This window comes from Melozone crissalis, unplaced genomic scaffold (assembly GCF_028551555.1).
Source record: "Melozone crissalis strain CALT ecotype California unplaced genomic scaffold, PUWL_Pcris_2 ptg000068l_1, whole genome shotgun sequence".
NCBI lineage: Eukaryota > Metazoa > Chordata > Aves > Passeriformes > Passerellidae > Melozone > Melozone crissalis.
Window position 1 is genome coordinate 18007326 of NW_026535846.1, and position 23125 is coordinate 18030450.

At 45.2% G+C, this 23125-nt stretch overlaps 1 protein-coding gene across 1 annotated transcript; it reads left to right on the forward strand.

Moving 5' to 3' along the window:
* The first annotated feature begins 5542 nt into the window (after window positions 1–5542).
* TENT5D (terminal nucleotidyltransferase 5D) lies at window positions 5543–20150 on the forward strand. Its single transcript, XM_054289748.1, has 4 exons — window positions 5543–5605; window positions 12237–12358; window positions 13457–13571; window positions 18455–20150. Exon 4 carries the CDS (start codon window positions 18470–18472, stop codon window positions 19643–19645), a length of 1176 nt encoding a protein of 391 aa, XP_054145723.1. The 5' UTR covers window positions 5543–5605; window positions 12237–12358; window positions 13457–13571; window positions 18455–18469; the 3' UTR covers window positions 19646–20150.
* The last annotated feature ends 2975 nt before the right edge of the window (window positions 20151–23125 follow it).

The following is a 23125-nucleotide window of genomic DNA, read 5'->3' on the forward strand; positions in this document are numbered from 1 at the left end:
GCCACATCTTCTCCTGTTTCCCTTGACTTTCCAACACACTGGCATTCTCCACTCTTTGCCTTGAGTTAGAGTCTTCCTCTTCACTCCATTATAGAGTCATGATCCTGACTGGATTTTCTGCAGCCTCTCACCTGCTGCATTGTTATAGCTCTGTTTAAATTCAACACTTCCATGAGCTTCTCCAAACCTCAACATCTGGAGCAAGACTGGCTGAGTGCTCATGGCAGAGGGGTTGGAAGAAGAAAATCTTCAAAGTTCCTCCCAACCCAAACCATTCTGTGCTTCATGTCCCAGGATCCACCTCAGATTCCAGAGTAGGGAGACACCTCTTTCCTCAGATTTCTTTCTCATCTTGGAGCAGAGTCCTCCTGGCAGCTCTTGCATGTGCATTCCCCCTTGGATGTGCCAACTGTTGCCTGGCCAAACCTTGCCTTCCTTGTGACTCTGACGGTGCCTTTCTGGTTTAAAACAGAGTGAAATTGAAGTGGTGACTGGAGAAAATGACATCAGCATTTAAATAGATTTCCTGAGGAAATTTTTAATGGTCATTTTTATAGCTTATTTTGTGCTTTTTAACTTTTTCCTCCCTGGTCAAAGGTCAAGGAATTATTTCATACAGACCAGTACAGGAAAAGAGCTAATTCTGACTAATCTCAGGGGGTTGATTGTTTTGATTCATTTTCATTCTGAGCATTGATGGCCTTCAGAGAGTTTCTTTGGATGAATCAAAATATTCTCCACTTCTGGGTTTAGGCAATACAAAAACTTAACAAGTCACTTCACATTTAAGAGTAAAACTCCATAAAAAGGAGCAGGAGCTATAAAACCCCTGACCTCAATGCACTTCTTGGACTTTCTTAAGAGAAGTTTACACAGCAAGGAGCTCTCAGTACTTCCACTCAGTGGCTACTAAATTGAATATAAGTTCCTTCCAAATCCTGGCCAAGTGCTCAATCCAAGGTGCTTGGGGATGAGACAAAAGAATTTACAGCGTTCTGAGAGTCCTGTGTGCAATCTGGCTTCACTCTGGCAGGCTGGAAAGAAAAATTTCTCATGGTTCTGTTCTCCTTGGGTGTGTGTGTGTGCAGAAGTGAATGCCCAGTTCACCTGGGAAATGCACTTTTACACACCCCCATTCTCATTCAGCAGCATCTGCCTTAAGTTAAGGCCATGGGGAATGTTCTTTCTGGGGTGATTTCCTTTGAGACAGAATATGCATCATTCATGACATGAAATTCTGGAGTTTTAGAAGGAAAATATAGCCCTGTGATGGAATTTTCCAAAGGTAAAGATGATTTTCTTCCACCTTGCTGAACTGCAGAGCACCGAGCGAAATGCACAGGGTATCTCAGATCTAAATACATGTGAGAATTGGGGGAGTGCAGAGCAGGCTCTGACCTTTACAGTTCCAATCTTCAGCGTTTCACAACTGCCTTTTTTGCTCTCACAGTTTGAACTTGTTCTGCACAGCCAAATCCCTGTGAAATTTGATAAAATCTCCAGGTAGGGCTGGACCCCATGGTTGCCGTGGAGGATTTAGGTGCTGTTATTCCAGCAAAACATGACCTTGCATTAGGTTATCCATGGCATACTATGGACCTTGAGCTCTGCATTCATAAAACCCCACAAAGGGCACAGTTCCAAGCTCTGTGAAAAACTGGCTGTGCTTCTACAATTTTATTCAGCAAGAAATCAGTGCTGTGCGTCACTGGTCAAAAGATGACTAAGCTCTGGTTCTAAATGATAGAAACTGTGAGGATTTACAGCTTGATTATCCCTTTTTACTCCTTTGGAGTAATACCTTACTTCTTCACCAAGGAATTAAGAGATAAGCAAATCTTTAAATTAGGTGTTTGCTCAAGAGCTTTGCCAGTGAGAAATGTATTTATGGATATATTAAGTGTTTTCTGGAATTAGGACCAAAGCAAGAGCAGGCAGCAAGAGTCCAGGTTTAGGGATTGTTTCTTGTACATCAGCATAGGAGACCTGGCCTCAGGGGTGGCCTTTAAAATCCTCATTTCCAGATCAAACAAAAGGAGCTTGGTGAAATCCCAGCTTTACTGAACTCAGGAGCAGGAGTCCCAGCACCTTCAGTGGCCCTGGGATGTCATCAGAGAAATGTCCTTGTCCTTCATTTAGTCTCCTGCCACTTTTCCCCTTGGAGAATGTGGTGCTGCCAGCCCTGTGGTGGCACTCCTGACCTGCATGGGGCCAGTCCCAGCAGCCTGGTGACATCAAATGGCACATTTCTACATGTGTCTCCCTGAAAATGTGCAGAGAAGTAAAGGCACAATTCCAGAAGAATCCATCTCTCCCTGCCTGACATTAAATTGGGTTCATTGCCCATTGAACTCAAACTTTTCTCAGTGTACTGAACACCATTCCCTTGCCCAGCCCTGTCGTGGCACTGCAACTTCCTAGTGATAAAAAGTGGGGAAAAAGAGAAATATATGTATATTTTCCTAAGTGCAGGAGGACAATTAACTAATTAATTTGCCAAATTAATCACTCAATAGCTACATACAATGGCTGGGCAAGCCATGGGCTTCATCCTGGCACAGGGTAAGAGTTAGGATGCTCTCCCATCCCATTCCTCTCTCCAGCAGTGCTGCCTGTCCAGAGCCTTTGGGCTCCCTCCAGCTTGGCTCTGGTGGCCCAGGACCAGGCAACTGGAAAAGAGACTTTTTGGGGCTGAGATTTGGTTTGTGTTCGGATTTTCAAATGTTTCCTCATCTCTTTTTCACTAATTTGTGAAGTAGGAATATAAATTAATATTATAATAATAAACAAAGAAAATAAATAATAAACTAGTACAATAATAGAAAGTAATTTAAATATAAATGTTTTTCAGAGCTAGGAATATAAAATATTATAAAGTAACTTTATGACTTCAAATGGAGTTGTCTCAGGAGTGGGATTCTTTAATTGTGAAGTGCTTTGTAATAGCTGCAATTGCTCTATCATAAAACTATTCCCAAGAGGAAAGATGTTTTTAAGGGCCCTAAAGAATAACAGCTGGTCTGGGGACTTTTATGGTCAACAAGGGTCGTATTTCCTTGCTGTGGATTCTTTTAGGAGAAAAGGTTAAAATCCTGCTTTGGTGTAATACCCAAGAGCCAGCCTAGAAGTACCTGGGTGCTAGAAGGTCAAGTACAGACACAGCTATTTGAGATAATTTTATATTTCCCTATGATACAATGCAATTTAAAATACTTTCATGACCTTTTTTTGCTCATTGTTATGAGTCACTGTAGTACTAAACCTGCACTTTTTTTGAAACTAATCATGGCTTACCCATTTGGCATATTTTCTCAGAACAGTTAAGTAAATTATCTCTCATTTTAGGTCTCTGTCTGAGCAAACTTAAACATTGTACAGCAGCAAAGGTATTCGGTGTCACAGTGCAACGGAAATTACCAAAAATGGCACAAATGCCATAAACTCATCCCATGCCAGGTTTTATCCCATCCATCCAGTGAAGTAATTATCAAAGACGATAAATTTTAGAGGCTCACATTGGAAAGCTTGAATTTTAAATTGGGTGTTTAGGGCCAGAACTGAGTCTGTGACATCATGCCTTGTACAGAGAGGAGCATATGGAATGTTTGCAGTGGGATCATCTGCAAGCAGAGCCACGCTGGAGGAGATCCTGGTTCCAGAGCCAAGGATCACACAGCAGCCAAGAATTTTTCTACTCCGGGAAGGGCTGAGCTGCAGGTGAGGCAGAATTTGGGGGATTGAGTGGCCAAATGCAGGTGTTGGTGCTCACATCACGGATTTCTCCTCAGTCATCTTAATCCTTCTATTTGTGCTTCTGAAACGTAGGTTTCCTTAGATTTCCTTGGCAGTTACATCCTGTGCATGTGTCTTGCCCAGAGAAGCTGTGGCTGCCCCATCCCTGGCAGTGTCCCAGGCCAGGATGGACAGGGCTTGGAACAACCTGGGATAGTGGAAGGTGTCCCTGCCCATGGCATGGTAGGATGGATGCTCTTTAAGGTCCCCTCAAACCCAAACCTTCCAGGATTTTATGAAATAGTGAGGCCAAACACACAGACTATTTATGCAGGAAGGACCTCGAAACCAAGCCAGTTTAGTTCTGACTTTTCTTGGGTTTGATGATCTGAGAACTGGATCACCAGGATAAAAATGTTTGCCACAAGTCAGTGGGACCTTCTTTCCATGGGCTGATAGGACCTCATGTTGCACCAGGGAGGGTCAGGTTGGATATTAGGAAAAATTTCTTCACAGAAAGGGTTCTTAAAGCATTGGATTGGAATGGACTGCCTGGGGCAGAGGTGGAATCACAGTACCATGGAATATGCTGAGTTGGAAGGAACCCATCAAGATCATCAAGTCCAGCTCCTGGCCCTGCACAGGCATCCCAACAATCCAACCCTGTTCCTGAGAGTGTTGTCCAAGTGCTCCTGGACCTCAGTGCCCATCCCTGGAGGGACTTAGCAGCCATGCAGATGTGGCACTTGGGGACACGGGTTAGCACATACAAACTGCCTGGGTTTGGCAGCGCTAAGGTCCCTCGGTGGCCTTAGTGGGCTTTTCCAACCAAAACAATTCCCGGATTTTATGCTTGATTTCACGGTTCCACGTTTCTGTGCCCTCCACCGGCAGTGTGTGACAGGGAAGGTGGACAAGGTGATGGTGGCCGATGTCATGTTGGGGCAGAGTGAGCATGACTGCGGTGCTGGCATATGGACCCTCTGAGGCTGCGGGTGTGCAGGGGGCACCGGGTGTGCCAGTGCTACCGGGGTACCGGGTGTGACGGTGCTGCCGGGGGTACTGGGTGTGCCGAGGGTACCGGGTGTGCCAGCACTGCTGGGGGTACCGGGTGTGCCGGCGGTACCGGGTGTGCCGGCGGTACTGGGTGTGCCAGTGCTGCCGGGGTACCGGGTGTGCAGGGGATACCGGGTGTGCAGGGGGTACCGGGTGTACCGGGGCTGCCGAGTGTGCCGGGGGTACCGGGTGTGCCGGGGCTGCCGGATGTGCCTGGGCTGCCGGGGGTACCGGGTGTGCCAGTGGTGCGGGGTACCGGGTGTGCCGGGGGTACCGGGTGTGCCGGGGGTACCGGGTGTGCCAGTGGTGCCGAGGTACCGGGTGTGACAGTGCTGCCGGGTGTGCCTGGGCTGCCGGGGGTACCTGGTGTGCCAGTGGTGCCGAGGTACCGGGTGTGACAGTGCTGCGGGATACCGGGTGTATCGGGGGTACCGGGTGTGACAATGCTGCCGGGTGTGCCGGGGCTGCCAGGGGTGCCGGGCGGCGGCGGGCGCGGCCCCCTCACGGCGTTGCCATGGCGGCCATGGCGCTGCGCTCCGCGGGGGCGGGCGGGGGCGGGCGCGGGGCGGGGCGGGGCGGCCCCTTCAGCACCAGCGCGGCCGCGGACAGCGGCGGCCCCGGCTGGAGCGGCGCGGGCACCGCGCGGGGAGCGTCCCGTACACCCGCACGGAGCGTCCCCTCCGCCCGCACGGTGAGTGTCCCCGCACGGCGGGTGAGTGTCCGCCCAGCCGCTCGCTGCGTGAGAGTCCCCACAGCCGCTCGGTGACTGAGAGTCCCCCGCAGCCGCTCGGGAGCTGAGCTTCCTCGCAGCCGCTCGGTGAGTGGATGTCCCCCAGGGCCGCTCGCTCGGTGCACGGGTGTCCCCCGCATGGCGAGCGGGTGTCCCCAGAGCGCCCAGCCCGCAGGGCCGGCGGGTCGCGGGTGCCCGCGGGGTTGGGCCGGGCGGGGCCGTTGCGGGAGCGGTTGGGCTCGGTTAAAAAACTTGGAGAAACCCGGAGCGCTCGGCTCGGCTCGGGCCTTTTCCTTCTCTCTCCGTAAGGCGTTTTCCTTTAGAAACTTTAGGGGTGAACTTGTGGAAAGGGCGGCGCGGCGGTGCCGGGGGGGCTCTGTGTGTGTGTCGCTGCACGTGAGCTCCGTCCCACTACGGGCGTTCCTTCGCATGAGCCCTAAAAGCTCCCTGGAGCCGGGCAAGCCCTGCCTCGGCACGCTCGTAGTAGCGGTAGTAGCAGCGTGGCATTCCTTACTCGCTGTTGGAAGCTCTGTCATCCCGCTAAGATGATGACAGCCCTGGTAGATGAGGCCTGGCAAGGACCATCCGTGTTTTGGGGGAGGTCACAGCCTGGAGGTGACGGTGAAGTGACAGCAAGCTGCGATTCTGTGCCCTGAACTATTCGGAAGTGCCTGCATGCAAAGCAAAACTGCTTTCCAGCAACTCGGGGCTGGAATTGCGTGTCTTCCCAGCCAGGAATCACTCTCGTGGGCTCCCTGCCTTCTCCCACAGGCATCTCTGATACATCTTTGAGCCGCTGCAAATCTGTAATAGCATTAATTGTTCCCTCGGAAAGAGGAGACTGGGCTCTGCAGGCTCACACGTTGTGCTCCCTGTGCTGCCTTGAGAGTAACAGCCTGTTCGTGGCTCCCATGAAAAGCAGCCAGGTGGGAATGAATGGGGATGTGCTGAATTCTCCGCTAAAGGCCAAGGGATGAATAATAAATGACAGTGACTCCAGAGCAGGGACTCTCCCATGCTTCGTGCTCCTGACTTCTCCTTAGCTCTAGAGGCAGATGTGATGTGTCTGTCCCATTCAGAAATGTTAAAAACAATCCCTGTGCCCTTTCATCCTCCATGTGCTGTGCCTGCAGCATCCAGGAATTGGGAATATGGGCTTGCTGTGTGGAGGGAGAATAGCTGTCTGCATTATCCCTTCTATTCCTTGTGTCTTATCCCTCTGGCATTCCCACAGCTCAGTTCAAAGGGAGCGCCAATAATTCCTTTAATTTGCAGTGCTGCAGACCTCTGACCTCAGGGCAGTGCTGCTTGCACACCATCCCTGCCCAGTTGTGCATCCCAGGCATAACTTTACAGTAAATTTAGTTTTGTTGCCTCATTAGGCACCAGACACACAGGGCTGTGTGCTCTGGGATGATTCAGCTGCGACACAGACACAGTGACCCTTGTGAGCAAAAGCCTGACCCTAAATTCCTGCCCTGCAAGATCAGGGCTTGAGCTCCTGCTCAAGCTCAGGAGTAACTGCTGACACAATAGAGTCCCATAATTTATGAATCAACCGTAAATCAGGGAGACAGATGTAGACCAAGTTTCTTGAAAGATCACATTGAGACTGAGTTATTTTGGAAAGTCAATTAAGCAGCATTTAGGCTGGCAGTGGAAATTAATTCATTAATTAACAGTGCTTGAAGGAATTAAATTCTGCCCATGTTTCAAAACACTCCTAATCCAGAGTGGTTTCGTGGTTCTGGGCTCTGATGAGCAGACTGCAGGAGGGGTTTGGGCTGTGCCACCCATGCTTGGCCACAGCAGGGGGGGAATCTTGCTACCTTTTGCTCTGTTTTGCCTCTCTGATGGTGTTGTGAAGCCCTTGGTGGGTCCTCCTGAGGTTGTTGACAGTGTTTGTTGAGTTCTCAGTACCTTGATGGTCCATGCATGTGGGGATAGACATTTTTAATGGATTTTATGTGTAGTTATGTCTCCCATGTCATATACATGTCTTCCATGTCATATATCTCTTATGTGTCTGTGTTTAACCCAGTGGTTTTAATGGATGGAAGGCAATGAACAGTTAGAGGATTGGAGGCAAATTCCGAGCCAAATTTCACCATCAAAGGATGGGTAACATGGAGTGAGGGGTGGTCCATGGAGAGTGGAAGCCAACCCAGAGTTTACATTGCAGAACTCAGATGCTCAGCCATGAACAGACCAGGCCAAGTCTTCTCCCATTTACACCAGAGCAATTCCTGCTGAATTGGATTGCTATTCTGACAATTCCTTCATCAGGAACTGTCATGGTGGGGTGGGAAGTAATCATTTCAAACTGAAAGATGGCAGATTTCACTTCTGTATATGGAAGGAATTCTTCCCTGTGAGGGTGCTGAGGGCCTGGCACAGGTTCCCAGAGAAGCTGTGGCTGCCCCTGGATCCCTGGAAGTGTCCAAGGCCACGTTGGATGGAGCTTGGTGCACGCTGGGATAGTGGAAGGTGTCCCTGCCCATGGCAGGGGATGGAATTGGATGAGATTAAAGGTCCCTTCCAAGCCAGACCATTCAATGATTCCATTAATTTATGCCATTTGGATTCAAACATTAAAAAAACAGAAATATTTTGGGAATTGCAGGCTGGCTTTTTGCCTTTACCACTATGATCTTCACGCAAAAGTAATTATTCAAAGCATCAGCAGAGAATCCAAGATGCCCCAGGGAATCAGCAGTGTGCCATTGCCTATGGCCATGCTGAGTTAGTGTGGTACAGCAAAGGAGAATCCAGCTGCAAAACTTGAGCATCATATTGAGCATGGCTCCTTCATGTTGCAGAATTGCTCACATTTCAGTTCTTTTCTAGAAAAAATTATTTTAGAAGCTCTAAAAACTTACTTTCAGCGTGTACCACCAAAAGGGGAGTTTTCCTCCATAAAATGCCACAAACGGGTACAGCAGATGTTGATTTATGTCCACATCAGCTGATTTTCTTCTCCATTACCCTTTCTGCTGGATCTTTGCTTATCCAGCAGGTCCTGTTGCCCTGACATCCGATGTCAGGTTGGATGTTTTTGCACATTTGGTGGAAGCTTGACTCAGTCTTTCTCCCCAACTTGGTGTCGTCAGGTGCATGATGGTCATTATGAATTATTGATAGTGATGGAAAAGTCACGAATGCACAGCTGTGCTGCAGGGCCTGGGCCTTTTTCTTGGGTTTAATCATCACTTTATCTCCTCTCTGCCTTTTAGTAATAATGTCAACAGAGATTTCGTGCTGCCTTCACCACAAAAGAGAAGCAGTTCCCTGCTCTGCTGCTGCAGCCAGAATCCTTTTTCCTGTCATAGTTTGCCCAGAGTTCTGCAGATTTTTCAACTGCAAACTAGAAAACAGTTCACTTATCAAAAAACTATTTTCTGTGGAAATCTTGGCTGTTACTGATGCAAAATTAAACATAAACTCCTGTGCAGCAAATACTTTAAAGATAATGAATAATTCATTTCTTTTCCCCCAGTTTTACAGTGTAACTCATAAAATTGGGAAAATGGCATTAAAATGAAATCCCACTGCTCTGTTTTGTATTCAACGAGTAACTTTTTAATATAAGTATGGAAATTAATTCATAAAAATATGAATTCTATATGAACATTGTAAACACAAATAGCAACATAATTAAGTAATGGAAGACACAGTAATCTCTGAGTAGCCTGTGAGACACAGTCCTGTGGAGGTGCCAGCCCAGCCTGCTCCAGGATACAGAAGTTTTCCCAGTTGAATTTAAACTCCCCCCTTGCTGTAGCAATAGGGAAGAGCCTTTATTTGGAGGGATCCTAAATTGCTTCACAAATCAACCTGAACCTGGGCCTGGAGCTCACGGCTCCTGCCATGAAATGAGAACGCTCCTGGAGTGGAACAGAATAATTGCTCAACAGAAACACTTTTGTAACCTGTGCAGAGCAGAGCAGGGGTGAGGCAGAGAGGCCTTCAGGGTGCATTTCTTTCATTTTTGGGGCTCCTCCCAAGGAAAACTCCAGATCCACTCTGGGTGAGCAATCAAAACCCGCCCTCCCCACCCCAATGGCTCAGTACTGGTTTGGAGGGGAACCCCCACTCTCCATGGACTGGAGGAACTAAATGCTGCTTCCAGCAAGGGGTTTTGGGGTGTGATCAGCCAAAAAAGAGAAATCCATTTCGTGGATGTGGTTGTGTTGGAGCCCTCTGAAAACAGACAGAAAGGTGATCCAGGAGAATCCTCTCATGGTTCAGTGACCATGGGGATATTTGATAGTTGTCCTTTGGTGTAGATGAGGGGAAGATGGTTCTGGAGAGTTCCTGAGGAGAGCCTTGACTTTGTAATGCCCTTTTTACCCTGAAAGCAGCCCAGCTTTAGGGCTGCAGGGGCACATGGCGTCACTCATCCCTTTTCCTCTGGCATTTGAAGAGGAGAGATGATTATGAAGATGGTTAATAGATGGAAAGAGAAGGATTGTTTCAATTTTTACCTTGCCTGCTTTTGCTGCAGTTTAGTCATAATAATGAGAGTTTTTGATAAGTGAGCTTTGGATTGAGTCACTGGGATCTCGAGTGAGTAAATAGATTTTGGGATTAGTCTGAGGAGCTGAGCAGAGCAGTCAGGGGAAGCTGCAGCACACAGGGGGAGGAAGGAATCTCTGGGACCCTTGGCTCTTGTTCCTGCCAGCTCAGGGGGCATCACCTGGAAATGCCCTGGGAGAGCTCATGAGGTGCTGAGCAGCCTCCACATCCACCAAAGGTCTGAGGTCCACCTGGAAGGTTTGAGGGTGGATATTCCTCAGGGTGAGACCTGGGAGTGGGGACACCCAAAGGAGTGACCAGCTGGGAAATTGTGGCACAGAGGGAAATCCAGGGCACAGAGCCCCACATCACCTCCCAGACCCTGCTGCATCTCAGGATACTCCTGTGCTCCTTAGGCACCAGGGGAAAATTCTTGGGAATGGTTGTGTTGGTGCATGTTGCCATAATTCATATCCCCAGTTCAGGAACAGGGAAGTGGTCTCTTTAAAACACAGGGTAATTGTTGACATCATCATTTTTATTTTTGTTTTTCCTTCAGCTGAAAAAAATCCTGGGAACCCTGAGCGTAGAGTAAGGAAATGATGCTTTTTCCTGTGGTGACTGAGCCAATAAAAGGCAGCTGTTGGGAATAATGGCCCAGTAGGCAAAGCAGCTCATCAATCTCAGCTGCTGCTTCTATGAACATATTATATAATAATGCCTCTTCTACAAAAAAAAAATGCTATAAAGGTCTCTCTTCTTCCCCTAAATATCACCAGGGGAAGCCATAAATTCTGCTCCAGTGTTCATCTGTTCTATCAGGGTGATATATCCATTAGTGGATATCATATATCCATTAAACCTTCCATCCTTACACAGAAAGAAATAACAATATTTCAGCATTAAAAAGAAGTTTGTATTTTTTTTTTTTTTTTGCAAAGTGACTGATTTGTCTGACTTTTCCAGACTCCACATGCTGAGATCCTTTTATCTAAGCAGCCCAGAACTCTTCCTTTGCCATCAAGGCCTGACTGGCTGCTCACTGCCAGGCTCAGAGCTGAGCTCAGCCCTTGCCAGACTTAACCCTTTATTGAGCTGCCAACGTGAGCCGTCAGTGCACGGATTTGGGAGCAGGTCAGGAGCATGCATTCAGCTAATTAGTGGCCCATCAGGAGTTGGAAAGCAAATGAAAGCTGCAGACAGGCCCTGGCACAACAGACAGGTCCTCACAGGGTGAGCAAAGCAAGTGCTGGCTGCTTCTGGCAGCACTAAAATGGCATTTTCAGGGATAAAAATCTGCCTGCTGTAGCAGGGAGGAAAAATCCATTTTATTCCTAATAAAGGAATAACACAGTCCATACCTCCTTGGGCTATAATTTCAGCTTTTCCAGCAGATTATGTAGATATTTACACTTAAATCATACTTTAAATATTATCTTTACTAAGAACCATATGTAATTTGAGCAAAAAAGCTGAGATTGTGGAACACAACTCAACGAGGAGTGAATTTCTGTGAATACCAACCCATAGAGTGGACAGGCCCTGCTTGGGATAGTCAGGGAACTTGAGTGGGTGTTGTGGCCTTGGCAGGATGGGGTGCTGGAATGGGAGGTCTTGCCTGAGAATACTGACTGTCAGCACATGTTTGAAATGAGAAACAAATATAAAGGAGTGCCTTTATGATAACAGGTGAATATTTACAGAAATACTTCATTCCAGCACATGGCATGAGCATGGAAATTCCAGCAACGGGACCCTGGGCTTACTCTAAATGAACCAACAACCAGAGCTTCCTGTCAGCTGCACACTCTGATAGAAAGAATCTAAAGCCACTACACAATTCATAATACTTCATTCTGCTCTGAATTATTATTCATTCTAAATTTTATATGACTCTACTACAGCCCTGCTAATTTGCATGTCTATTAATAATATTAAATTCCCACTCAAACCCTGTAGGGAAAATGGCAGGTTTGTTAATATCCTTGCAGAGGATTAAGCATGACCTGAAACCCAGAGTCTTAATAAAGCCTTTGGTGCTTTTCCCACTACCTTTCCCTTACCATTCCCCACTTCAAAGTCTGTTGTTACCCCTGCAGGACTGCCAGGCTGTAATGCATCATTTATTATGTCCAGCAGGTGACCGGTGGTTAACATTGATCTCAAATGAATGTGATTGTTTGTTGGCTTTTATTTCCTGCAGCTCTCCTGGGGAGCTTTGTGTTTCTGTCAGCGACAAGATGACAATTCATATTTCTACCAAATGATTCAGTGACTCATCCTATTAACTGTGCTGGAATACACGCTCCCAGTCGTCCTGCCACGGTGAGTCCGTGGGATTTTGCATTCTTGCTGGGAATGTTATTCAGGATTCAGTCCATAAATATGTTTTTGGTAGTACAAATAAGCTTTTCCTAAAGCAGGAACTTTCCAGGGATGACCATGGCCCAAAACAGCCTAAATATTGCATATAGCAGCTATTTTTTAAAAGTTATTGAAGTGTTTTATAACAATTGAGGTACTGACCTCATGGTTTTTAAAGGGCTTGGTTGGTTTGGACTGGAGGCCCTGTGAGAAGGAGCCTCATGTGTTGTGGGAACTGATATCAAGTCATGATAAATAGGCCCTTGAAAATGTTGCCCTGTGAGGGGATCCCCATCTGGCTAAGAATGAGTCTACCATGAGTCATGATGGAAAAATGGGACATCCAAAAAACCCCAAATATCCAGCATGACGGAATATGGGTTATTATTTCATGCTGGGTGCCCAAGTTAAACTCCTCAGTTTGTGCCTCCTGAGAACTCCCAGCTCATTGAGCCAATATCCTGTAATATTCCAGTAGAAATAGAATCCCAGCATGGTTTGGGCTGGGAGGGACCTTACATCCCATCTTATTCCATGGGCAGGGAAACATCCTAGTCTGGGATGCTCCAAGCCCTGTCCAACCTGGCCTTGGTCATTTCCAGGGATCCAGGGGCAGCCACAGCTTCTCTGTGCCAGGGCCTCCCCACCCTTAAAGGAAAGAATTTCTTCCCCATATCCCATCTAACCCTGCCCTCTTTCCCTTAAAGCCATTATCCAAGTTCTTTTGTTGGGTGGGAAAAGCAGGACACATTTTTGTGGATCAAGTCTCATCCTGTGTTTACTTTTTGTGCCCTTGAAGGTGCCATTGTGTGGCACAGCCCAAGCCCACAGCTTTGCATTTTGCCCACCTTGCAGCCTTATCTGCCAGGGGAGAGCTGAGCTATCATTTGTTATCCCAGGGAAACTCGATGGGAACTGGACTGAAAACTGATGGCAATTCATGCGTTATCTCTTGATAACAGGATAAATAAACACTGCCTTCACCACTGCATTAACAGTAATGGAAGGGAAAACTCATGGAAAGCACTGTCAAACCAGTTTAAATATGTCCCCATTTAGGTTTCCCAGATGTTTTACTGCTTCTCCTTGTCTCATCTGGGTTTAAATTACGACTGGAAGTCTCTCCCCATTTGACATTCCTGCCTTTGGAACTTATGCCAGCTGCAGTTCTAAAGTAAGTGAGCAAAATACTTCCAAATGTCCAGCTTAATAGAGAAATGGATCTTTGAATTAAAATAAAGCTTTAGCAAGAGATCATGGGCATTTATAGTGATGTGTGTAATGTGTAAACAGGAAAACCAGTGCAGAGGTGAGAGGAATGGCAGAATTTCTGTGGGTGGTTCTGGAGTGATCCTCCAAAACAAGACCACCACAGCAGCTCCCAAGATATTTTGCTACATCTCTTTTTCAGCCTCTTCTCCCAGGGAACAAGGGACAGAATGAGGGGAAACAGCCTCAAGGCATGCCAGGGGAGGTGCAGGTTGGACAGCAGCAGGAATTCCTTCATGGAAGGGGTGGCCAGGCCTCGGCAGGGGCTTCCCAGGGAGGTTTGGAGTCCCCATCCCTTGAGGTGTCCAAGGAGGTGGCACTCAGAGCTCTGGGCTGGGGACAAGGTGGGGATCAGGCACTGGTTGGACTCAATGGTCTTGGAGGGCTTTTCCAACCTCCCTCACTCTGGAGTTCTGTGATCTCTGAGAGGTCCCTGCACAGCTGATTTCAAGTGCAAAGTAAAAAGAATTGGAGCATTTAAATATGCTTCAATTCCCAACCTTTATTGTAAACAGAAAAACATGGGGGCAGATAGAAGCAAAGGGAAGAGGATGGAGCTGCCACAGCTGCACAAAACCTATTTCAGCTGTATCCTGCCTCAAAATGCCAGCACATGGCAAACCCTTTGAAAAGACACTGAATCAACATTATGGAATATATAAAAAGAGAATTTAAACAGTTTATCAGTAAAATATGAGCTAAATTTGATGAGACTGTTCTCTAGACTGCAAGAATCTGTTTCTATGAAAGTTGTGGGGAACATGAAAGCTGTCATTAGCATGGCAGATTTGCTTCATTCAGATGTAAAGCCAGATCTGCTTGGATTTTTTTTGATGAAGCTCATGCACAGTGGAGAGCTAAGAGGTGGTTAATGAAACATTTTAGCATCATTGTCAGCCCAAACTCAGAGTTGCTTGCTCCAAAAAGAAAATTAGAGCCTCTAATTTCAATAGGAAAATAAATGATAAAATCTAACAGTGTTATGTTTCAGTATCCAAACATTTTTCCACATTGTGGCTGCTTTATCAGGTGAAGGTGACCACTCAAGGACAAGTTGGAAGTTGAGTCAGAGAAATATTTTTTTAACCTTATAATAAGAATGATATATCACAAGACTTTACTGGGTCTGATCCATCTTATTCTGTGCTTCTCTAGCCAGTGTATGTAAAAGAAAACACCTTGAAAACTGCTTTTCTTCATCCTTTTTCCTGGCAGAGATCTTAAATCAGATGGGATTCAGGGTCTATTGCAGTTTATGGTAACATTTTAAAATCCATAAGCAGAAAAACTTCAGAAAAATCACTAGGAGAGAATCTCAGTAAATTAAAATATTGATGAAGTGTGGAAAAAACACCCTATTTTGCATTTCATTGCCATGATGGTGATGTTTGTGCAGTTTCCATTTGCCCACATGGAGACTTCAGGACAAGAAAACCCTGAATGTGGAACACCTGAGATGCTTTGGGGTATTTGTGTGGAAGGAGTTTCACAAAGGGAATTCTTTGGCAGAGTTCAGCAGGGGAGCTGGGATTGGGGGTGCCAGTGAGGGATCTGCATCCAGGGATCACAGAATCCCAGCATGGCTTGGTTGGAAGGGACCTTAAAGATCATCTGCTTCCAGTTCCACTTCCATTGTCCCAGGCTGCTCCAAGCCCTGTCCAGCCTGGCCTTGGGCACTTCCAGGGATCCAGGGGCAGCCACAGCTTCTCTGGAATCTGTGCCAACCCTCAGCACCCTCACAGGGAGGAATTTCTCTCTAATTTCATCTAAACCTCCCTTCTTTTACTTTAAAACCATTCTGCTGTCCTATCGCTCTCTTCCCATGTAAACTGATCATCCTCCATTGCAAACAGCAGCAGTTTCCAAGGAATAAAGTGATTTTCTAGCCTCTTTTCTAATTTAGCAGCTCAGTACTCACTTGTGCTTGGCTTCATCCAGGTGCTGTGGTCGCATGCAGGGAGTTTCCTTCCCTTCATCCCAGGATCTCTGGTTTTACACAACACTTTGGCTAATTAGAACCTCAGTGTTGCTGCTGATGCAACACTGAAACAGTGTATTGTAACAGAGGATAATTACATCAATAATAACTCCTGGCATTAACCTGAGCACCTCAGTAAGTAAATTTGCCCCTGCTTTGAGAAATCAGGTTCCTAATGACTATTAAAGTGCCTGGAAATTGTTCTTTTTGCCAGAAAAGATTGAAGAAAATAAAAAAATAAAATCCTTCTAGGAGAGTGAAAGGTTAAAGTATTGGCTTGCAAACTGGTAGCAAATTAGTAAATCATAAAAAATACTACTAACAATAATAATGTTTATTTAGGCTTACCTGCAAATTAATTATATTTTTGAAAACTGAATTCCTGGGGTTTTTACCTAGTACATTTTTCTCACTTGTCAGAGTTGAAGGTGTTATTTCAGCACAGAATTCTTTAATATTTATCATAAAACATTTATGGTGAGACTGAGCTCCCAAAGCCTCCTCAGATTCTCCAGGAATCACTTCAGAGAAATGACATTTTGAGGGATGCCTCTTCAACACAAAAGAGAGATTTACTGACATTACCTTCTCCTTTCAGTTTCAAACCTCAGTATATTGCAATAACATCTGAAATACCTAAAAACATGTAGCAATAAAGGAAGGATTTCTAAGCTTATTTAGAAATATGCCCATCTTCTGACTTTCCAAGTGTTTGAAGAGGGTCCCTCTGCTAAAAAGGGGTTGAATTTCAACATTCCCTTCTCTGCTCCCTTTTTTTTTATACGTCACAGCATCAGCCTCAGAAAGGTCAAAGTTTTGCAATATCAAACAAATGCCATAATAAAAACTACTGCTTAGACAACAAATGTGACAATTTTAAGTTAGCTAGGGGATCATTTGGGCTGGTCCACCATGACCTGGTATATAAAAAGCTGGACTTGATGATCTTGGAAGTCTTTTCCAACCTTAATTCTGTGATTGTATGAACGACTCAGGTGACAACATAGCAGCAAAAACATTTGAACAAAACCTTCTTCCAACCTGTCTCCACCCAAGGTTGTCCCACTTCCAGAATTAGCAGTAGCTCTCTGTAAAAGCTGGTTTTTAGGATAGACTTGTTGTCATAAAGGCTCTGAAGGATGCATAGCTATAGTTTTAAAGGAATAACCATGGAATTCTAATGAATATTTAATGGTGAAATCATTAGCATGTAAAATTGGCAGTGCTGTGAAGGGCAATTTCTCTCCTTTTCAGTTCAGATGTCCTTTAAATGTGTGCAGTAAAAATGTGGATATTTCTGAATACACCTGAAAACATACCTGATATGGGTGTGGAATTATACACTATATGCATGATGCCAGGAGCTACGTGGTTGTGCCAGACCTGTGGGACTGATTCCAAGACCTTCACACTGTCAGTTAAATTCCCAACTTCAGTCCTGCTTTAGCCAACTTTTAAAACATTCCTTCAGCTTCAAACATCTGGTTAGTCCCATTCTTTGTCATGAGGCCAGGAAGGTGCTTGGAATTACATATGCTCCTGATCAGCTTAATGGGAGCTGAAGTTCCAGCAGAAGTATGTGAAATAGAGCTCTGCCATATTCCCAAGCCATTTGGCAGCTCACAAGTTACTTGAAATTACTAAAATATTCCAGAATGTGGAATCTGAAGGCGAGGGAAGGGGAATGTATGACAACGTACATATGGAGTCACCACTGGTTAAGAAACAACAGTGGGGACTTTTCTGTAGTGTTGTTACTTAGTAGGATTTTACTTTATTTTTATCCTTGAGCTTTGGCTGAAAGAATATGTTTGAGCCATCTGGCTGCAGAAACACTCGGGGGTGTTTCGGAAGCAGGTTCTGGGTGCTGGCAGATTCCCAAAGGCACTTCCTGCACCCAGCTGGTTCCTCACTGAGACCCTTCAGATGCCACCTGGCCACCACCTGAGTGTCTCATCTCATTGTTAAGTGTGATGCTGTGAATTCAAGATATCATTTTAAACTGAGAAATTCCAAAGCTGAGCTTTATATCCCATGTATTCTATAGGTGCTTCTTTCTTGAGGTCCTTTTTCCACAAGACTGAAAGGGGTTTTCTCACCAGATCTGCAAACCATGACCTGCAGCATTGATACATTAATGTAAAACATGGCTGATGGCTTAGAAGGGAAATATTTTCGGCAGAAACATCGTGTAAACAACTTGACAATTATCAGATATCCAGTCCTTAAACCACAAGTGACATTAAAGGATGAGTGTGTTCAGATGATCCATAGAGACCAAAGTTCATCCAAGGCATATGGCTGGATAAACAGGGAGCAGGTTGCAACATTCTTGGTTTTCACAAAAAAAACTTCCTGGTCTTTTAGCACTTTTAAGTATTCAAGTCACTGAAGATCAAGGGAGATGTCTAGGCAGGACAGAAAGAACAAATTTGCTCACTTTGCTCATTTTATCTCTTCATGGCGAAATTTATTTGGAGTTCCATTAGAACCACCAAGTACTTCATGTTATTAACCTTTGAGTAGTTTTAAATTGGGTCTATATGGTTTGCTGCATTTACTTTGAGTCATGGGTTATACAATAACGTGATGGCTTCTCAGCAGGATTAAAACCTGAGTACATTAAATTCAATTAAAAGCCTGTGACAAGTGCAGTGGTTGACTCAGACCATTAACTGGGGTTGTGTCTCTAAAATGAACAGCTCTGTCACTACACTGAGGGAGGAAGTTTGGTATAACCAAGTGAAATGTCCTCTCTGGTATTCCAGAAAGTTCTAACATTTGTCTCTAATTCCCCTTTTTCTGTTTAGCCAACCAATACCACAATGACTGAGGACTTGGACCACAGATTCAGTTATCTCACCTGGGATCAGATTAAAATCCTGGATCAGGTTTTGTCTGAGGCTATACCTATTCATGGGAGAGGAAATTTTCCAACCCTGGAGGTAAAGCCTAAGGATATAATCCATATGGTAAAGGAGCAGCTCATTGAGAAGCAGATCCATGTCAGGGATATCCGCCTGAACGGTTCCACTGCCAGTCACATCCTGGTGAAGCACAATGGCACCAGTTACAAGGACCTGGACATCATTTTTGGAGTGGAACTTCCCAGTGAGCTCGAGTTCCAGGTGGTAAAGGAAGCGGTTCTCAATTGCCTATTGGACTTCTTGCCAAAATGCGTTAACAAGCAAAAAATCACGGCTCAGACCATGAAAGATGCCTACGTGCAGAAGATGGTCAAAGTCTCCACCGACCACGACCGCTGGAGCCTCATCTCCCTGTCCAACAACAGCGGCAAGAACGTGGAGCTGAAGTTCGTCAGCTCGCTGCGGCGGCAGTTCGAGTTCAGCGTGGACTCCTTCCAGATCATCCTGGACTCCATCCTGGCCGTCTACAGAGCCTCAGACCGGCCCCTGACACAGGACTGCCACCCCGCCGTCATCGCCGAGAGCATGTACGGGGACTTCAACCAGGCCATGGACCACCTGAAATACAAACTGATCTCCACCCGCAACCCGGAGGAGATCCGGGGAGGCGGCCTCCTCAAGTACAGCAACCTCCTGGTGCGTGACTTTAAGCCGGCGGATGAGGCTGAAATTAAATCTCTGGAACGTTACATGTGCTCCAGGTTCTTCATTGATTTTCCCGACGTTGCCGAGCAGCAGAGGAAAATCGAGTCCTACCTGCGCAACCACTTCATCGGGGAGGAGAAGAGCAAGTACGACTACTTGATGACCCTGCGTGGGGTGGTGAACAAGAGCACAGTCTGCCTGATGGGGCACGAGCGAAGGCAAACCCTCAACATGATCACAATCCTGGCTTTAAAAGTGCTCGGAGAACAGAACATCATCCCCAACGCGGCCAACGTCACATGCTACTATCAGCCTGCTCCCTATATCAGTGACAGAAACTTCAGCAGCTACTACATTGCCCATGGACAACCCCCTGTGTTCTACCAGCCGTACCCTTTCCACATACAGCTACAGAGCGGGATGGTGTAGGAGCACTCCAACCTCCAAGCACTCACCACTCCTCCTTTTCCAGTTCTCTCCTTAATAAAGGCCTCATTAAAGCGAGTTTTATCAGCACTTTTGAGTTAAGGACATATTTTTGTGCAAGTTGCCAAAGTTGTTTGGTTGGTCAATGTCTAACTCACCATTAAGCAGGTGAAATAAGTGAAGCGTCTGTCATTCGTGAAGTGTTTATACCTTGATGTGTGTTTGGGCTGTATTTTTTTGCAATGAAAAGAGAAGGATATAAATTATTCTAATTTTGTAAAAATGAAATGCACTAAGTTCTGGGTTCTAAAAAAAAAAATTCGTAAGAAAAATGTAAATGGTGTCAATTAAAACTGAAGCCAATTAAATACCTCTCTGTAGAAATGCCTGATGTTAGAAGGGACAGTGCTCTGGGTATGTCAAAGTCAGTCATCCCTTGGTTTTATCCATGCAGTTCCAGCAACTTTTATTTGCAGCACCTTTGAAACCACACATTGCTGGGTCATCTCCTGGTGGCTGATCGTTCCTCAGGTCAGTCAGAGACTCAGGGTCACTCCCCTCCCCAGAGAACTGGTTTGAACAGGAAATGCCCCTACCAAGAGCAGACTCAGCATCTTGTGTGTCTGAAATTTCCACTGATCCCAGGGAAAGATTTGGCTGCTCAAGTCAGGCAGCATCAGAGCCCAGGATCTGCCTCACAGATAACAAAAGCTGTAAGAGGTACAACTATTCTGATTAGATTGGTTTTGAAAACCAAGGCAAGAGGATGAGAAAGGAGGTGAAAATTGAGCAGAATGGGCTCACTTTCTATCACTAATTTGTTATTGATCACAGCTGCTTTAATGCACAACAAACAGAGTCAGGAAAAAACTCCAAAAGCCCAGGACTGGCGCTATTTTTAGGTGAATTTAAAAAAATCCTTGGCAGTGGCATTTGAAAAACTATTTTATACTGGTAAAGTCCTGTCTGTGTTTAGATACCTGCACACATCCACCGGTAGCAAATGAGGATTTACGATCAGGAAGCAAAACATGAATTATACATTTTTGTGTGTGTGAGTGTTTACCAAAGATGAGTTTTAAACATGTCACATAAGTGCCTCCCTGTGCCAGTTGCTCCATGAAATGCTGGAAATGGTGCCAGAGAGTTCCTAAATTATGGAAAGGGAAACATGGAAAGGGAAACAGGCCCTGGGGTTGCAGAGTGGTTGTAGCAGTGATGGGCAGAGGGTTTGCTCCAGGATGAGCAGGTTTGGGACAGATGGATCTAAAAACCAAACCAAACTTGGGAAAAGGAATATGGAACAAGAAGGACTAGTGGGAAAAGGAGGTTTGGAAGGGGTGTAGGTGTAAAATGGGAACAGCCAACTGGAAATGCAAGCTGTAGAGTTTCTTACATTGACTTTGTGTGTCGCTGTGTTGTCCCTGTCACTGTTCATCCTCATCTCCTCCTGCTCCAGAGCAGTGGCTGCACTGCATCCATTTCCAACAGGTGTCAGGCCTTGGGAATTTCTTCTACTTGGGCACAAGAGTTTGATTTATTTTACAGAGAAATGTGGTCTATAAATGTGCTGTTTTGAATCAAACATTTCTAAATTTTCTAAGGTCTGTGAAATCCGATTGCCAGTGAAATGTAGCTTCCCTTTCCCCCATTATATTCCTGTACATTTGAAGAAAGAATTGTTCAAAGACCATAATCACTAAAGTCAACTTTTTTTCTGTAAAATACAGTGCAAAAAAATTGGTATTTCTACAAAATAAGGTTTTGCTGATGAATCTGATTAATTTTGTGATGTCTTTCATGAATAGAGTACTGTTACTTTTGCTGATTTTTCAGGTATGTATAATTTGGTGTCTGAAAGCACACTTTATTTCTCTTCCACTAAGATATTTCTGTTGGTTAAACTCTAATTAATAAAACCATCAATTCTAATTGCTCTGTAATCAGCTATGGTAGCACCATGTTTGCATGAAAGCACTTCTAGGGAATTCCCCCTGTCAGGAGCAAAATGGAGTGAGACATGGTGGATTCCTTTAATTTCTGTTTTAATTGAGCTGTCAGGATGACAAAGGGAACCTTTCCATTTCGTTTGGTGTTTGCCATGTTAAATAGCACTGTGAAATTCTGTAAGAGCCTTACATGGGTCATATCCCTGCTACTGCTTGGGATCTGCAGGGATGAGGAGCTGAGAGCTGGGCTGGGCAATCTGTGGGAATCAGGCATCCAAATGCTTTAAATTTCAGGGGGAAGGGGGCTCCTGATCTCTTTAGATTTGTTGGAAAGTCTCAGTCCATCTGCACTGACCTGTGACCTTAGTGGAGTGTTGCCACATTGATTTATTACTGCTCCACTCCTGGTGTCCGTGGTAGCTGGGTGGAAAAATGGGTTGATCTCCCCAAGAACCAGGGAACAGGTCAGGCAGGAAGGAGCATTTTGAGCGTGTCTTGCATGGCCAGTGATCCAAAACCCAGAAAAATTCTTCACTAAGGTGTTCTCTAACCAACAAGTAGAAACATGCATTGGGTAAAGCACTAAAATACTTTGAAAATCAGATATTGTGGAAATAGCAGGGGTGGTGAACTCGCTGTGGATTTGTATAAACCAGCCTGTGCACTTGCACAGAACTTTATTTAGATATATATTGAATTCTGGCACCTCTCTGTTGATCCAGGTTAGGTAGGGAAGGGCTCAGCCAAAGTCCCTGGAGCTGGTGGGAAGAACCCCCCTGGCTGCAATGGGCTTTGTACCCCAGGAAAGTGGAAAAACTTAGGGGAGCACCTACAGGCTAAGGTACAAAGACATCAATATGCAAAAATCTCTCAGGTATAAATAAACCCTTTAAATTTATGGAAAAAGGTCTTATATTTCTAGAGGTAGTTCAGTTCTGAAAGTTGAGGTTGTGATTTTGTATATGTAAGCATATATATATATATATATATATATATGTAATTTATTTAGCCTTACATATATAAAATCTCATGTATCTACACCTACAGGGGCAATTAACAAAACCTGATGGTTTTAATTATTTCCTTCCAGATGTTCTGTTGATACCTGGCAGCAGTAATTAACCTGGAGGGGTTTTTTTTGTTCGAGGTCATAATGACTCTGTAAAGTAATATTAAAAAGGGGATGATGTATTGACTGCTGATTGCAAAACGCTGATATCAGTGTGTAGGATGGAATATTGGAACCTCTTCTCCAGTTGTTACTGATTTTATCATGTGCAGATCTAAATCTACAAAGAATTAAGAGTTTTCTCAGTGCCAGTCTCCTGAGCTTCATGTTTGCATTATAATTATATCTTGTTGTTACAATCTGTTCAATGATTATAATGCCTGGAAATTGTAATGCTGATTTTATTTAATCACAAAACTTCTTAGGGTTTACAGCTTAAAGTAATCTAATGTTGTCAGGATCTAAGTGTTACAGTTTCAAGTGCTTTCCTTAAAAAAAAAATGTCCTTTGAATTTTGTGTTTTGT

Coding starts and splice junctions, on each gene's coding strand:
- TENT5D (XM_054289748.1), top strand. CDS start 18,470: ATGACTGAGGACTTGGACCACAGATTCAGTTATCTCACCTGGGATCAG.